The 18,795-nt window shown below is 38.4% G+C and overlaps 1 protein-coding gene across 2 annotated transcripts; it reads right to left on the bottom strand.

The window, feature by feature from the left end:
* Positions 1 to 911: 911 nt before the first annotated feature.
* Positions 912 to 17,298, bottom strand: SH3BP2 (SH3 domain binding protein 2). Of its 2 annotated transcripts, XM_010167624.1 has the most exons (14): positions 17,189 to 17,298; positions 11,558 to 11,697; positions 10,379 to 10,481; positions 7,996 to 8,113; positions 7,328 to 7,398; positions 6,840 to 6,928; positions 5,217 to 5,282; positions 4,482 to 4,648; positions 4,060 to 4,403; positions 3,147 to 3,255; positions 2,742 to 2,797; positions 1,955 to 2,036; positions 1,636 to 1,695; positions 912 to 1,163 (listed from the first exon to the last, which is right to left on the bottom strand). In XM_010167624.1, exons 1-14 carry the CDS (start codon positions 17,296 to 17,298, stop codon positions 1,026 to 1,028), a joined length of 1,653 nt encoding a protein of 550 aa, XP_010165926.1. In that variant the 3' UTR covers positions 912 to 1,025. The 2 variants fall into 2 exon arrangements, with proteins under 2 accessions (XP_010165926.1, XP_010165925.1); XM_010167623.1 differs by having other exon boundaries at positions 4,060 to 4,648.
* Positions 17,299 to 18,795: the final 1,497 nt, after the last annotated feature.

The following is an 18,795-nucleotide window of genomic DNA, read 5'->3' as shown; positions in this document are numbered from 1 at the left end:
TTTACCCTAAAACAGAACAGAATGCAATGGGCTGACAACCTGATCCTGAGAGAGTGACCACAAAGATTTATGGAGTGACAGTGGCATCACACTCATGGTTTCAGAGGTTTTTTTGTGTTTTGTTTTAAAGAAACTTTGACGCTCACAATGTGAGAGAAAACTGCTAGTCAGAATTTGGGGTATTCAAAAGACTCCCTCCCATCCCCCCTTAATCTTAAGTAGTCCTTTGTCTTTCCTCATACCCATTAAAAATACTAGTGGCACCTACTCTACCCTTCCAGTTCAGAACTACCTAATGGGGCTCCCACGAAAGCCAAGTCAGTATTATTCTACACCTATCCAAAGTGCACGTCATTAAGTAATATGTGGGGTGCCACAACTGCATCAGCTGGGTAGTACCCTGGTATTAATTACTGCAGACATTGTAATCAGAAGTTACATTTACATATGAGGTGGCTTAAAAAAAAAAAGAAGCCACATTTCCTGACCATCTTTACCTATAGTAAACCAAATCATTTGCACAGAAGTCTTCATTATTTACACATCAACTATACACGTAATACAAAAAACCCTCAGTTGAGCACCAGTGCTGACTTAAGGAGTAACACCTTCTAGTCAGAGTATTAGTTTTCCCTGTCACAAGTAACTTGTGATATACTTTCAGAAGTTTATTGGTTGTATTCAGACAATTTCTTTGTTCGTGTCCATCTTCCAAGTTCTAAGGAGATTAGTAATAGCAGCAGTTTTATCAAAGGTGTAGGTATCATGGACAACTTTCACAGCATAATCCCTTCAGATCTTTTTAAAAGAAAAGATAATAAAATCCACTGATCTGGATTGTAAGGCTTTCCCAAGAGTTCATTAAATGGAGTCTATGTACAATTCACGTGAGAATAAATGGTTGAAACAGACTCGGTTTCCTTGTGCAAACAATGGGATGTCCAACAGCGGCAGGAGTCCACATTTAATTCAAGGGCAGTAGGGAACCCATTCGTCCTATGTGTCAGTGAATTATGCCAGTCATGTCACCTGGGTTTAGAGTAACCATAAGGACACCGAAGAATCAGGCTGTCATGACTAGGTAAGATGTGAGTGCTATAGTACTCGACCAAACTTCCCATGTTCAAAAACATGACGTCTGAATCCAGGTAAAACTTGCAATCCTGTTGTAGAACAAAAACATATGTAATCATTGACAGTAATTTTTCCAACTCAATGCTTAAAAAAAAAAAAAAAAAAAAAAATCCCCAAAACATCATCATCAGAACCAAGAAATTCTTTCAAACAAGCTACTGTTTTGCAAACCAGTCACTTACACAAAGAAGTCGAAATTAAACTCAGGAATTTAATATTCCTTCCTTAAGGATCTGACTGGAGCTGAAATTTAGATGTGACCATTTACAGCTAGTTTGTCTTTTGCACAATACAGCAACTAGAAAGCCCAGATCTGAGCACTCAAATTCTCATCCTAGAACAGATATTTGTAAGTCAACTTATTTTTATGCTTAGGAATGAGAAGATTAGACTTTAACTTGTTAGTTCTGATATATACCTATACACATGCACACTTATACACATACACACACACACATATATACACATATACACACGTGCACACACAGTGCAGCAACTGACCTTTTCAAAGATTCTGTAGTTTCTGACTTTTTCTGCAGATTCATCCCATACAACCAATACCTTAAAGAAGAAAAATGCCATACATTCAGTCTATGCTAATAAACTCTTCTAAGTCAATATATTATTAAGGAATTAGTTACAATACAGCCTAAAAAAAACAAACAAAAAAAATTCCTAAAGTTATTATAGTGATTGTCTCAGATTTTCTTACTTTAAGAAAAGAACACATCTAAATTGTTAAGTACTTTATCATATATAAGATACAGTATCTCTAAATCAAAGAGGTTTTGGGGGGGTAGATTCAGCAATTCCAAGTTACCTTTCCAGGCTTAGTAGATGAGTTCCTAATACAGTACAATCCATTTTGAGGTTGTCCCTGTGGGCTACTAACCTTAAATGTCCTAAAAAGAATACAGCAATTACATATATTAGCATTTTCTGTATCAGCAAAGTAAAATGTCTATATTCTTAAAGTTCTTATTCCAAATCTCTGTCTCAGTTGTGATAATTCATAGTACATCTTAGCTGAAAGAACGTCACTGTTCTAGCATCTGAACCAGCAACGCAGCACAGATCTGCCTTTCTGTCCCATTTAGCATTCTGGCAGAACAACCTTCTCCAGACGGAGCAAAATCACTTTGCAAGTAGCATGCATTTTCAATTGACACATGAGCACTGAACTAACCCCTAAAAGTTATTTCCATATTAAAGGAATTTAAGTCATAGAATCATAGAATGGTTTGGGTTGGAAGGGACCTTAAAGATCATCTCGTTCCAACCCCCCTGCCATCAGCAGGGACACCTTCCACTGGACCAGGCTGCTCAAAGCCTCATCCAACCTGGCCTTGAACATGTCCAGGGAGGAGCAGCCACAGCTTCTCTGGGCAACCTGTTCCAGTGTCTGACCACCGTCACAGGAAAGAATTTCTTCCTAATGTCTAATCTAAACCTACCCTCTTACAGTTTGAAGCCATTACCAAACTTCACCAAATACTTTTATTGTGTTCTTAAACACAAATTGTACCTATCAAAAATGATCTTTGGACTACTGCTCAAGGCATGTTTTTGTAGGATTTCTAGGCAATTATTTTAAAGTCATATTCTACCTTTCAACTTCAAAGGATTCAGAGGTATTAAGAAACACTGAAGCAGGCAGCCCAACCTGTAAACATATGAAGAAAATAAATCACCGTGCAAATCAGTGACAACTCAAAATGCTAGCAACTTGTTATGCAAATAAGTTACAGCCATCAGTATCTGAAATTATTAATGGTAATTTAATCTTTGCTTTATGCTTCTTCCTCCTTTACATCTGATATTAAAATCCAGAATTTATCAAGGCATTCTTTAAAGCTTAAAAAAACCCCAAAACTATAAACCCAAAACCAAACCTCAAGAAACCCCCCACCACAAAGCACTGTTTCCCCTGAAATACACATTTAAAACATTCCCAAAAATATACATAAGTAAGAAAACTACTCTTTGAGAATGGATCATCTGCTTGATCTTACTTTTTCATAGTCATCATCAGAATCATCATCAGGTTGGTTTGGCTTGGAGGGTAGTGCTGGTTTTTCAAATGAGAAGCTTCTAAAACTCTGTCCATCTGGTGGTGATCTCCTGGCAGAAACAGAACAAAAACTGAAGGACATCTCCTCAGGAAAACAAAACACATATACACAAAACTCTGAAGGGATAATAAAAGTAGAACTGAAGAGCAAGTTTCAGTTTAGCCCACAAATCACAGATTAATTTAGGTTGGAAGGGATCACAAGAGATCATTTTGCCCAAGCTCCTGTACAAAGCAGGTCCAACCAGACCAGGTAGCTCAGGAAGCCATATCCAGTCAAGTTTTGAGTATCTCCAGGGATGGAGATTCCACAGCCTCTCCGCAGTAACCTGTTCTGATGTTTCACTGTCTGCATGGTGGAAAGTTTTTCCTAATATCTAGCTGTAATTTCTCAGGTTGTGACTTCTGCTTGTTGCCTGTCACTGCAGACATCAGGCTCACCACCATAACTAGTTCCACATCCCTTACTAGAGATGATCTTCAAATAAAATTAAATACATTTCCTATCTCCACAGAAGCCTAAAATGGTTTTTCTAGTTCACTGAGTTTCTGACATAAAGGCTTCTTACTCACTGTGATCAAAGGCTTTTAAGCCTTTAAGACAGACCTGAAAACAAATGAACTGCAAAATTCTGGTGTCATTTTTTTTAAAGTTTAGTTTATCTACTATTTCTTTCTGAGCTATTTCAGAAGCTAAACTCATTGCAAAATTTTCAAACAACAAATACAGAGGCAAAAAAAGCACAGCACTGAGGAAGAGAAAGATGTCGACGTGAATCTGAGAAATAAGTCTGTCAACGAGTTAACTAATACACAATGGAAAAGTGTGAAGTCCATCGTGTTTTCACACTTACTGTAACTGGGGACAGGAAGACTTCTCTGGTCTAGGCTTGATTCCAGGGGGTTGGTGGCTTGGCACAGGTGGCTTTGGGAGCACTGGTGGCACAAACAGTCCGGGTTTACCATGTTCTCTTGGCACTCTGGGCTCTACTGGCTTTTCAGTAAACGGTAACAGCTTGGGCTTACTGCTTGGTAGTGGAGGAGGAGTTCGCGGTGAAAGGTTTAAGGTTTTTAGCTTCTCACATCCTTCTGGAGTAGCAAGAACTTGAGCCAGAGGCAGAGTCTCTGGGGGCAACGAGCAAGATTCTTTGACACACACAGGCTTTTTGAAAGGAGGTAGAGGGGGTACAGGGGGCAGCTGTTCTCTCAGCCTCCGGCTTGAGGACTGAGTCTTCAGACTAGGTTCAGGTCGGCACTGTAGCTGGGGTTCTCTCACGTTTAAGTGATCCTCTAGTTTGATATCAGGTAAGCTCCTCTTAGGAGGCGGTGGGGGTACTGGCACACTAGGTTTGCCAGCAAAGGAATTTGCTCTTGATTCTGAGTAGGCAGCTTTTCTGACATGAGGAACTGGTGGAGGTGGGTAGGCTGGGGGCAGGACCATGTCTACAGAAAGAAAACATCCAAAAAATATAACACACTGAGGGGAAATACACTATGTCAAGAAATTAGACTTTTAGAATTTATTTTCTATGTGATTTAAGATATTTCATTGGCATCTGATCTGCCAGTACCCAAAATGCATTTAACTTTCAGCACAATTCTGAATGTTGTGTGTAGGAAACTCCTGCAATTTTTATTCAGGCCTGGCTTATAATGACTTTGCAGAGAGTTTTCCCTTTGCTAAAAATACAGACAGACTACATTAAAAGCATTACCCCTCCTCCAGACTGATGACCCGATACAGGTCCTTCCAGGGCAGGAAACCTGCAAGAAAACATGCCTTTAAAGGCATGTAACACTTCCTGTGAATTGTTACTGCTGTTACTAGGAACTTTTGACTCTAAATACCTCTCAAGATTAGATACCTGTGCATTGCTTCAGTTATTTTGCCACCTGCAATGCTTAAGATACGACCAAGCCAAAATAATGATCTGACATTCTACGTGAATACTGCCTTCACTGCAGACCTCTCATGGGGCCTTTTGTGAAAGGAATGAAAGAAATCACGTACCATCTTTCACAATGTCAGAAGTATCTGGCTGCAAGTAAGACTCCTCCTCTTCCTCCTGGTCATAATCTGCAGACAAAAAAAAATAATAGCAAAAACAAACAAACAAAAATATCAATGTGTCAACCCTGGAACCGAGAAAGGGTATTGAGTACTTACTGCTTTGTAATAAACAAATATTTTACAGTTAATTTTTTTTAAAAATAGGTGAAAAAAATTTTAAAAATCAAACATTTTGTTCCACCTCTCTGCTATTTAGAATAGGTTTTTTTCTTAAATTTTGATGTCAATTAAGAAAGCCGTCGCTTACGACAGTGGCAGATGAACTGTGCTGCACATCAAAAAAAAAGGTAAGAGTATCTGATAAAAACCAGTTAGCTCTTCCTAATTTAAACTCCTGCTACGCCTCTTAACATAATTCTTATTGCATACAACCCTTCCCTCCCATAAACACAGAAGTACTGAACTACAATCCTACAAGAAATGCTGCTGAGTCTGTTTTTCTCTACTTTGTAGCAATTGAACCGGATTTCCTAAGAAGACTCACTCCTGCTTTTTTGTCCCAGTCAGGAAAAACAGTCAGGAATTTCCTTTCAGGAAATGAGAGTACTTGCTCCAATCAGCCTAGCCCTTAAAAATCTGAAAGGGCAGATGGGAAAAGGCCTAGTGAAGGAACTACATTGAACCTCGAGGTGAGGCTTAACATGTTGGATTTTGCTAACACATTTCTTGACTAGGAAGTCAGTTACTGAAATATGCAGTGAATGCCTGTCTGACAGGCTTGCTGCAATGTCCTCACTTCTAATTAAAAAATACACAGCCCAAACTGTTTACTGTGAAACAACCACAGCAATGAACAGGTATCAAACTTTGAATAAAAAAAGGCTATGCTAAGAATGAGATTTTCAGAGTCTCACTTTAAACAGTTGCTCAGTTTGAAAGTCACTGAAGAATGTTATCCTAAGCATTTCACACAGGCCCACCCTAAGCCTCATGTAAGATCTTCCTGAACTGGGGGGATGATCAGTTCTGTTTCACACTAAACAGACTGCAACACAGATGCAAGAACAGCCCAATGTGGGTGATTCTGCTTGTTCTGCAGACAGGTGAATTAATTTCACAGTGTGGATAGGAGATAACTAGCTCCACTATGTTCTTCTGCATCATCTCTGCATGTTTTCAGAACGTACTTCTAAGTGACTAATATCCTATTATTATAATTATATTAAATTACCATCAATAATATTCAATTATCATAATAAAGACAACTTTGCATTTCAACACTATAACCTATGGACATACTCAAAAGTTTTATCTTTTTGCTAGACCTACAAACTCTCCAACATGCAGTCTTAATAAAACTTTTAAACAGTATTATTAGGGTGTCAGACACGTCCTTGAAAGATCTGAATTTCTTTAGTTACCACTTATTTTTACTAATGGTTTATGGCACAGAATATCTGCTTCTGATTTAAAATTACAACAACTACACACCTTGTAAAAAAAAAAAAATTATAGTGGCAAATTGGATTTGCACTTTGCTTAAGTTATGGGAATAATTCCTGCAGAATTCAGAAGAAATAAATAAGTATATAAATCTTATTTATCAGTGTCAAAATTTGTCACCTTCATTATCTGCTGAATGATGAGAATACTTGATATCAATGGGACGTTCTACTGAGCCATAGAAACTGTCTGCATCAGAACCAGAGTCACTGCAAAAGAAAAGACAGAGTACCTTCTGCATCACTGTGCTATGGGTCTTGGGACAGTACACGTGCCTGTCAGCAGGACTGCAGCACTGGAAAGGAATTTCTGCTGGAGAAGCAGAAACAATCTATTCCTATTTCCCAATTACCAGACAGATATGTTGCTGCTGTCATTTTAAAATTTCTATTTGTTTTACACAAAGCTGACATTTAAAGTTCTCTTCATAAAAAGATTTGTCTTGGTATTCTTTAAGCTGTATCTTAGGAAGGCCTTTCATTCTTGGACCTCACTGCACCTGTTTTTATTTAACAGGAAATTACTTATAGGTGCAAAGAGCCTAAAACACCACCATCAAGAGCTAGTGCGAAAGGAATAAAAAGCAAATAGAGATTAAGGGTCAATACCTGAATTCTGTTATTGTTTCTTTCTTCTCATGGTAGTGATCGATTTCCCTCCTCAAGGACAGCATCCAATTCTAAATAAGAATAATAATGCAACATTCAACACATCCATCTTTAAATCATTAAACAAAGATGGACAGTATCTGTCTGCTGTAAGAACAGAGTAACTGTGCAAGGAACTTACATTTTATAGTATTTATCCATGACTTTATATTGAGAGGACTTACGAGTCAAAACGTTTTGACTATCTAAAATGCTATAAAAAGGTTATTAAAATATTAAACTTTCAGTTTGCAAATTTCAAGCTGTTTTTTCTAAAGCCTGTTACGTGTTCATAGTATGTTTACGGGCGAGAGATTTCACTGAACACTTTTCATACTTTACTAAAGCTTTAACATCCAAGTCTGTGATCCTTGTCTAGAAATAAAATGAACAAGATGCAGAAAACCATGTCATCTAGTATGTCACTTACACCCATTCCCTAAATCACGACCTGAACTAACACTAACCTAGTAGTTAAAGTTTCAGACATGATTTTCAGAGGAACCCAAATAACTAGGTACACAAATTTCAGGGCCAGCTGTGTGTCCAGTTCATTACGATTTTAGGGAACTCCAAGATTCGCTTTCTGCTTCAAGGAAAATTATATTGCAAAAGAAGAAGAAAGTTACCTTTCTTTCATCTTCAGAAGAGGCTGAAAAAAACCACGTCCTGTGCTTCTTGCTAATATGAACTAACTTGAAAGGAAACACATTGCTTGATGTTGTTTCCTCAACTGCCCGCATAACCCTGAGAAACAGAACAATCAATACATAAAAACCTTCATCTATAAAGTTAATTCTGCTGTGCAAGTCAAAGCTCTGATAGCAGTTTTACTGGCCACTTTTGCCTCACCAAAAGTAACCCCCAAACCCAGGAAAACACCACCAAGATCCCCATATGTGCATTTGTAGTACTCCTCCCCTGAAGTGGTAGAAAGCACAATGCGAGAGCTTGTGCTGACAGAGAAACCCACCACCAGACTTATAAATGGATGTTTTTACCTCTTCAATAATTTTAATTAATTCAGACTTATAAATGGATGTTTTTACCTCTTCAATAATTTTAATGAATTACATTCATTCACAAGCTTCACACCATGGTAAAAAGTACTTAGGGTGCCTGTGATCCTTATTCCGAAAAGGCATAGAGGAGAAATCAAAACACAGGTTTTCCATGAAAATAAAGGAGAACTGATTAAAAGTTAACTTAATTTTTCCACTTTTCCTTATAAACACTTTCTTGCACTTTTTATTATTTTAAAACAAGCATAACTCAACCTCTTTCACAAACTGCATCAGATAATGTTTGTTTCTCTTTATTTGTTGCCCAGAGGAGTCTCAAATGAGGAAATTCCTCTCACACACACAAATTTGGTTGTAAACATTCCCATAAGGCTTTGGAACAAATAAGGAGACTAAAATCCCAAGACTGCGGGTAATCTAAAAGTAACATTTCCAAAGATTTATTCAGCACACACCATAGAGAAATCTGATTAGAGTTTTTACAATCATTACTGGGGCTTTCTTTCTTGTTCCTAAACTTTTTAAACTCACCAATTTCCTCATATAAATATTAATTAGGGAAGTTGATTTGTAAATGTAGAAAAAAAGATTCTCAGACACATTTGACTTTCGGTGAGGTACCTAATCGATTCTTAAAATAAATAAATCAATCAATCAATCAATCAATCAAATCAACACCCTGAAGCTGCCATTAAGAACTATGTCAACTGTGAAAGACCCAGGGTGCAGCGGGGAGGAATACCAGCAACAGGCATCGCTATACATTCTGAGTCACTAGTGAACTCGGCACTTTCTCATCTCCTGTCCACTCTTAACACATAAAGGCTATTGAATGAAAACTGCAAAATAACAGTCCAGGGAAGCCTGAGACTGACTTGATTTCAGTCTTATGCAACTACCTAGTACAACAAATTATTTAATTTCAAATTCTTTTCCAATAATGCTTATGTCTGTGCATAACACTAACCAAGAACTGGTCCCAATTCCAACCAAGATCTCTACAAGGCTGCTAGAATGCAGATATATAAAAAGCAATGACACAGTCCCTAGCATTCACAAATTCCATGGTATTTTTCATATTACAGAAGCTAGTGTAATGACCAAGTTACAGTATAGCTTTCTTATACAAATTAACCTTGAATTTTTAATTAGCTACAATGTTTACAACTGCATTCCCAGAAAATACGCCATTGTTGTGATCAGTTAGAAAGCTCTCACATTCCAACAAAAGATATTTCCTTACTCCAAAAGTCTGAGGACATTATGCAGTACAAGATTAACAAGTATGTTTACTAATACAATAAAATTGTGGTGGTTAGGACCAATAATGAGGTGGTTCCCTACATTCTCTCATTAGTCCTCTCTTAGCATCGATTACAGCAGCTGTTTCCTAAATGTAGGTTAGACTTCTGTAGGCCTCGTACATACTCTGTACTTAGTCAGATCTGATAGTACTGGTTCGCTTGAAAGTCACGTATTTTTGTCTTCAATTTAAAAAGCAAATATTAAGATTTATAACACTTAGCAAAATGAGTCAGACACATGCATTCTCTCATTTCTCACTCCTGTACTTGATTCAGTTTTGACACTAATTAGTGTTAGTGAATCAGTAACTCCGTAAATTTTCCTTTCTGATTCCTTTCTATTTTTGTGGCGATCACTGAAATCACTAGAGAACAAAGATTGTTTATCTGGAAGAATCCACATCTATCTGCACATGCAAAGTCTGCATTAAGTCAGTAACAAGAATAAGCCCATTGCATTTTAACAGCTTTACTGGTTAAGTTACAGAAGATGAAGGCTATACACTTGCAAAGCACAGGAAACATCACATATACAATCTGAAAGGAATACATCTCTTGGAATCCGAGATCAGTGCTTAACCCAAACAACAGATGTAGTTGCGTTTAACTTTATTGGAAACCAAAACCATAGCCCCCTGCATTAAGTAAAATGAGCTTGGGTGTTAATTAAGTTCTTTGGCACTCACCTGTTGTAACCATTCAAAGAAAATGCACCCTGTGGAGATGCGGATGTGCTGCTCTTAAAATAGTAAATACATCCCTCATGGATAATCACAAATCTCAATGGCCCTGAAAAGACAAAGAGCGAGCAAAATATAAATCCAAAGGCAGTACATTAACTAGAACCTCTTAACTTGAGTAGAATTATTGCTGAACATTTTAGCAATCTTATTCATCATTATAAAAGAGCACAAACTAGTTAAGTGTCAGCTTGTTGATCAGTCACATGATAAAGCTGTCCATTCACGGAGTTTCAGGACTAAGGGTAGTACTTGCTTTCCTCATTTGAGAGGCAGCAACTGATCTGATAACGTCAGAAACAGCCTAAGACATTGCAGGTCTGACCTCCACCTGCCCTCCTTCCCCAGTGGAATAAGCTAATGTAAGAATGCAACCTAGAACAACAGGGGAGAAAGGTAGCCCCAGGCTACAAATACATATTTACGCCCATTCCAAAACCACGACGGTATCTTCTCCCTCTCTTCTTTCACCTCAAGTTCACAGAGCTGCCAATAAAAGGATGTTTTATTTTCTTCTTTTCCTTTCTTTATCAAAGTCGGCACTCTTTGTCCTTAGGTATACAAGTATAGTTTAGTTATAAACAGGGATAGCAAACTAATAGCATATAAATAAACCCAAAATCTTAAGTTTTCGCCATGTAAATAGATTCTGATTCCAGAAGCCATTACTGGTTTTAAGTAAAGCCTAATGCTGGCAGTGAGAAAACTGCCATTTCACAACAGCAGCAGGAAATCTGGATATTTTTCCAGCACAGAATAACTAACTGGAAAGAAAGCTGAGTACTAATTTGCTTTAGAAAAGAATATTTGACATTGATACACATCCCAGGAATCTGCTTCTGTCTTGAAAACCTTACTTGGGAAGGACCAGACAAGAGATTTAACCAAGTAAAAGAAAATCAACCAAAACCTTTATCATCTAAAATTTATAGTTACAAAAGAATTAAAGGAAATTCTTTCAATATGGGTCTTTCATACATATATTCCAGTAAAACTGTAATCCATTACAGACAAAGTAAGTGGAAGAACAGCTTCATTAAATAGTCTGCTAACATGAAATGTCGTAATGGCCCCAAAAGCAAGCATTAAAAACATTTAGTATAGTTAATACCTCATTCAACTTACACTTCAAGATCTGCAGCTGAGTGCCTCCTTTTTTATGAAGATACCCTGATTTGGTCACTCCTCCAGGCATTGTCAAAAGGTTTTGTGCTCCGATTGCCTTCATCGGGACTGGCCAGACCGGCTCCTGCGAGGCCATCGTTCTGCAATGCAGTATAATTAAAAACAATTTAAAACTTAGATTTTCCTTAAGAAATGTGCACCGAGAAACAAAGCTTCTTTCCTTAAACAAGTTTTCTATACAACTAACATAGTTCAGCAGTCAAGTATGTGGCACAGACGGGTGTTCATAGATTCCAGGAAGTTTGTAATGTATAAAAACACATGGTGCAAAAAGTCCCGATTTATTTTTATACAGCTCTCAACAGTGATTGACAATTGCTGAAACAATGGAAAAGTGCTTGGTAAATGTTTATTTAAGTATTTATATTTTAAAAATGCCTCAGATAACACTGAGAGACTTAATCAGGCAGGTGACTAGAAAGAAAAATCAGTTTCTTCTCCAAAGCTCTATGCCACACGTGTATATACAATCTCATTTTCTGTATCGTGAGGGGATCAACAGCCATACTCCAGTAACTGCAGTGTCCAGTACTACTTACTCCCGATATTTATGTGTTATATTCTACATGAGAGCATTGGTGTATAAGTCACACCGGATGCCATATGTGACAGCACCCTGTGCAAATGAAGTTTATCTCAGATTGCTGCAGACTGGCAGTTTATCTATATATCAATTATTAATGCCATGTTCCACCAAGCACCTTTTCACCTACCACTCTTCTATTATCTTAAACAAGTTACCAGGAAAAGTAGTTTTAGTAGTAGTTTTCTGTTTGATATATCACTATGAGGCCTTTGTTTCTTCAACTGGTAACAGAACTAGGCTAAAAATCCTACTGTATAATACAGAAAATAAATCATATGTGAACTGAATGGAAAGTCTGATGTAGACATAACAACGGTCTGTTATCCTCAGGTGTAGGGCTAGAGACCTTTGCTGGTAAAAGGCAAACTAATGAAGTTCCAGTTAATTAATTTCTGATAAAGGAATGATGGTTTAGAACCGAAAAGCTTTCAGTGGAGGACTGAAATCTAATGGATCCTGTGTGCTCCTCCTTTCCCCAAAAGGGACAGTAATGGAAGTCAATAGCGTAGCTCAGTACAGGAATCCAAGAGCCTACAGCACCACACACCTACCCGAGCACTAGGCTCAACTCCAAGTACCCACACTGAAAAGAATAAGCAAGTGATACAGTTTTGTTGAGGGATGAACCACAACAGGAGAGGACGCACCCACTGTGTACGCGTTAGGAAAAACAGAACTGCAAGTCAATTGATCTTTCAGTGATCAGCTTAGGGTTTAGATCTAACTGCTTGCCCTTTGCTGATGATGCATGTGTGGGGAGGAAATTACTAGCAATTTCTACCAGAAAATTCAATTAAATTCTCTAGGCAGCCCAGAAAACTTAATCATAAAAATCAGGTTTTAGTCCTCAGTGTTATAAAACAGGCAAAAGCAGAGAAGATAGGATCCAAGGCCCTAGAAGTGTTCTCACAGCAGACACTGCAAGGCACCCAATGGCTTCCCAGCTTTCCTCCAGGACCTGACCTTCCTGCTCACCAAAAGGTAAGTTACTTCTGTTGTATTTGGCTGCATCCTTCCTTCTGCTCTTTCTTCTCTGTTCTTATGAGTAAGACACTTCCCAGCTGAGTTGTTCCTTCCTCCTTCTCCCCCACAATGAAGTTTCTAGCAACAGCAATGTGTTAACAGGTTCAAGAAGGGGCTACACAGAGATATTTTAAGCTTTTAAGAATAAAAAATAGTAACAGAAGTTAACCACTTCCCTCCCAAAACAATCCTTCTTATTATTTCTCCAGATCTTGTAGAAGAGTCAAAGCAAGGGAAATGGAGAGTGTTAATTAGCTGGCTGCTGATACCAAACCACTAAGAGTGATCTCCTTGAAATGAGAACACACAGGCAAGTCCTGGGCTAAATTTTTCTTTTAAGAGGCATATCAGCATTCAACCATTAGAAAACAACTTATGATTAAGTTATTTCAGTCTGTTTCTAGCTACAATATTCAGAAAAAAGATTAAGTAAAAATGGAACCCTTTTATTCAGACAAATACACTCTCACGTCAGTTTTCTTAAGCTAACTCTAACATTAGTCTCAATGCCATCCACCAGTTTCAAGTTCAACCTGGGTCTTCAAATCCTGTATGCTTTTACTACAAAGCACAGAACAAGAAAGGCCTTAAGCACCTAGCCTTTGGTGTGAAACTGTTCCAGTGCTATGTACTTATGTATCAGAAAAGGCAGAGTTAAATGTTTCACAGAGGTTATCCAAAACAACCAGGAAGCTGAGATTTCTAGGAAGCCAACAACAAACACTGGGGACAAGGGTATCCCGCCCTAGGTAAATACAGAAAATAGAAATATTTGACTAGGTCACATTGGCCTCTTGTACAGGAATAGACTAGTTTTAAGACTACTCATTAAAGTATGCCTGGATGGGGGCACTTTATCCTCCACCTGAAAAGCCAGAATATCAGGCAGAGAGAGAGGGAAAAATAAAAAAAATGAATCATGGAAGCAGAGAAGCAAGCAGGGGAAAAAAAAAAAAATCCAGTTCTACACTGTGATGACTTAACTGAGGGGAAAGGACAGCAGAGTATCAGGTTCTGCTTCCTCAATTCATGATCATTTCTTACTCTGACTACTCACTATAAAACAGTCCTGAGAATAGAGACCAAACCTCAGAACTTCCTCAGCCCAGCTAAGTGAATAAAAGGAGACGTGGCTGAGCTCCATGCAACCAAGTACATGTTGTATGAGCTAAAGAGCCCACCCAACATACTGGGCTTTTCAGCAGATTCAGAGAGAGGCTGCTCTACCTATTTTCTGGATCTCACTGTGATTTATAGCACTCCCCATCACATCTGTAGACTCCTCAAGCACTTCCATTTGCAGACATAGGGAGAACTTTGGTATTCTTAACTGGAATGTTTGAGTTAAGCTTCTGAAATCCATTTAAGTACTTTGAATCTTGTCTCAGGCAGATTTTTCTTCTTTTCTCATCAGTACAAAACAACTCTGGAAGGACACTAGATGCTATTTTGCATCAAGCTGCTGAGAGAAAGCTGTCAAAACAATGGAACTGCAGGATCTTTATTGTGGGGGTGGGAGGAAGGAAAAATGGGTGCTCCTAAAGATTTTTTCTGGTCCTAGCATCTACAATAAGGTTGCCTTTAGCTCACTGAAATGGTTCCTTCCACTCCAATGAAATTTTTTTAATCCATTACATGAAGAACAGATTGTTACCAAGCACTGAAGTCACTGTGGAGTCTGTTAGGTCCCGTGATCATTAAGAATAGAAACACATTTCCAAGTTGCTTCTTCTGCAGTTACATTCTTGCACGACGAGCCAAAGACCCCACTACACATTTGCACCCCAGCTGCACAGGCAGAGTCTCTTCCATGGAACTGACAATGAAGTTAACAGAAATGCAATCAGAGCCAAGCCATGCTCTCTTTCTGATGCTGCTTCTCTGTCACAAAACAGAAGATGACATTACTCATGCAGTGTTTTGTGCAAGCTTCTAGTAATAGCCACACACTTTATTCTTCTCCCCGCTCACCAAGGGACTAAATATATATTTTCAATTTGCTTTCCATCGAGCCCTAAAACCCGTTATTTGTGGCTATCAAATCAACCTCCTCCTCCTCCACTGACACAGCACTGAAATGAACCCTCTGAACAGAAGAGGATGGCAGCCGACGGTGAAAAGCCGCGCGTCACTTCAATTCTCAGATGATCCCCATGACAATTCTATGCCTGTGAGGGAGACGATGGTCCTCAGAGTGTAGTAGGAGAAATGGTGGAACAGCAGATTACAGTATTTGCTTCATCATTCAACAGTGCTTTTGGAAAGACAGAACTCTTGAGCATGGTACCGAACTTATACAACTACAACTGTAATTACTTCATGTATACAAACTGGTCTGCCAGACTAAAAACCAAACCAACCTGCAGTGTAGTGTTAGTGTGTCAGTACAGTCAGTCCAAGTCTATCACTTTCTCAAACACTATCATATGAGCTGCTTTTTATTTTAAAGTACCATGAGAGTCACAACAGCATGAAAAAATGTGAAATTACACACTTCATCATGTAACCTAGATAATGCCAGTCTGGCACAGAAGTTTCTTCTGAATCATAACAATACTGTTACCAAGCTCAAACTCCAAATGGAGAGTAGACTTCTGTTATTGTGTAGTATGCAAATGTATACATCTGTGAAGTAATTTTAACAGATACCCTCAGTCAGTGTATATATAATAGAGCTAGACTGGAGGCTATTGGAGGCTTGGGTGTAACTTTACAGGCTAAAAGTTCTTAGAGAAATAAAAATAAAGTTCTGCCACATTAAAAATCTGGATTGCATTACAGGAGAACACCCCTTTTGGCCTTAAATGCTATTGGTGTCAGCCCAATTAAAGCAAATACAAGCTGATTCAGCTAAGGATTGCATCCTGGAAGAGCCATGAGTCCTCAGTTCTTGCTTAACTTCAGCAGAACATATGGCAGATATGATCATCTCCATATCTCGCAGTATATAGGCATAAAAAACACATTACCCTCATCTCAAACTACAAGTTGCCAAAAGTTCTATTAAAAGTTCTTACTTGCTATAATAATATTTATGGTCTGTCCTGGAGCCCAGTTTGGTCATGCTGAAAACAAAGAAAAAACAGCTTCCAAAACTGCAGTACAAAAATTAAACCTGAACTGAATTTGTAACAAGAACCTCTATGCCAATTATGTCCGAGAACTTTTTAAACTCCATAATATCTCATAACTTCTGGTCCTTAGATTCTCTTGTGAAAGTAAAACCTAGCAAAGCAAGATGTTAGTTTCCTTCTGAATATGTAACTTACATATAACATTACATAGACGAAATATAACTTACAGAAACTAATGCACTCCTCATGTAATGCAGAGGGAGACTGAAGTTTCAGTCTCAATGAAAGGCTTAACCAAAAATGAGGCAGCATTACATACAGAAAATCTGTAAAATAAAAGCTTTCCCAATGTGCTCTCAGTAATTCTGAACAAAAACTAGTTCTCCGATTCAATCACCTAAACATTTACCATCTGTTCTTAAAACTGCTTTCCGCAAAATTTGTGTTTCTTTTCCATTTATTAACCGTTTCCCAGTATTTCTGAAATACTCTTCCATATCTCTCCTACTTTTTTTGGTTACACATTCCATTTCTTAATACTTCTAACAGCCTCTTTCACAATAGCCTCTTGGAAGGATTAAGAGCACAGTACACTGTGAAGTCAAACAAATCTTACAGGACAAAGGGAAGAGAGAACTAAGCCCAGCTGAGATACACTGTTGTAAGTTTACTCAGTTTAACATGCTTGAACTTGCTTTTCTTTTCTGGCAAACATTTTAAACCAACATTTGCCTCGTCTCTTCCCCCTTCAATTCTTTACCCTTAAATTTTCTGCACAAGTTAAAAAGCATTTTACCTCAAATAGAATATTCTACTCTTAAGTTTTAGTCTACGCTCTACCTAAAAGAGAAAAGATGACAGAAATACAAGCCACAAACATGCACTAACCTGGTGACCGTGCCTGATCGACACATGGTTTTTTTGCTGGCAGTTTCACCGAATGATTGTTTCCTTTGTGATGACAAAGCCATTAATAACTTATGACCCCTTTCAGGCATGACAGGAACATCTCTGCACTTCTCCTCGTTTTGTGTGTTATAAGGTTGCAAGTGACTCCAACAGCTGCTGTACGCTCAACACGCAAAAGGAAAAGAAACCCTGCCCCGAGTGCTCGTGCCTCGGCACTGCGCGGTGGCCAAAAGGGACGCCTCGGCAATGACTTGCTTCCTTTGCTACTTCCTGTTTCCCCAGCGTTACTGGGCAGCACTATCTTTGTCAGATTTCCCAACTTCCCAGAGAGGTTATAAATTAAACCCTGCATACCTCAAACCTCTGCCAGATGGCGAGCCAGAAAGCAGAGGGGATTTTCCAGCACTCACTTGCTTCCTACTTACCTTTCAATCAACTGCTTTCCCTTTGGAGAATAAAAGTTGTCCTTTTTTCCTACAGCACACGCAAGCTCTCACGCCGGCACAGGCACTGCTCAGAAATGCTGCCTGTGCTTCAGGTACTGGCACTGCACCACAGAATTATGATAAGTATTTAATCTCTCTTTTCTTTCCTATAGTTGGAGCTTGTCCTTCCCTCTTGAACTCAAGAAATTAAAAATAACCATGTTGAAAGATTATGCAGCATATAGATGCTTTAGAGCAAGTCTGGCCTGTACCTTTGACACTATGCAAACCAGAAAAGACAGTAATCAAGAGGTTCACAACGCAAGGGCAACAACTCTACAGGACAAGGATCACCAACTGACAACAAATAAATGCCATTCTTTTACACTTATTTCCATCTGAAAATTCTAAAAAGATTAAAGTGTTTCACTGACTTTGTCTGGAATTAACCAACATCCTAGGCTAGAAAGTTCAAATAAGACAGAAACAACTAGCAAGTTTCAGAATTACGGACAAAGCCTGCATACATCAGTATGCCAAGTAAAGCTTACTTCACATATTTTTGGGGAAATGAACACGAATCTGTATTCCAAAATAGAAGGAAGAAGTTTCTATATAACGTCTTTTCCTTTTGTAAAGTACCCAACAGTCAAAGCACAGAAGAAAATAACATTTCAGATACTGGCCGTGGCTGTACAGGCTAAAAAAGCAATTCTCAGTCTTCACCGTAGGGCGCCCATTTGCACTCCTTCCACAACCACGCTACTTAGGAAGGGGAAGCAAACCATAAATATCACTCACCTGTTGTTACATAAAAGGATTATCACAGCAACACAAAATCCCAATGCTATTTAATAAGAATGAACACCCAGTTTCCCAGTGGCTTAATTAACAGATTTTTCACACAGAAAAGATGTACAGGGGACTACATCTCAGCAGCTGGTGAATTAAATTAACTTGCTCTATCTGCTACACTGTCAGTTACCATTTCTGACTTTAAGCATTAAGACAATGTTTTAAAGCAATCTTTCCTCCCCCAGTTCTCTGCTATCTAAGCATACTCTTCTAAACTTGCATTACCATCTTTGCAACCTTTATCTCTATCTCAGTAAAAAAAGCTACAATCAGAATTACAGCATTGAGTATACGTAACACTGGAAA

Source organism: Antrostomus carolinensis, unplaced genomic scaffold, assembly GCF_000700745.2.
Source record: "Antrostomus carolinensis isolate BGI_N321 unplaced genomic scaffold, ASM70074v2 scaffold14755, whole genome shotgun sequence".
Lineage (NCBI taxonomy): Eukaryota > Metazoa > Chordata > Aves > Caprimulgiformes > Caprimulgidae > Antrostomus > Antrostomus carolinensis.
Note: the sequence above shows the minus strand (reverse complement) of the source record. Positions and strands in the feature narration are given on the sequence as shown.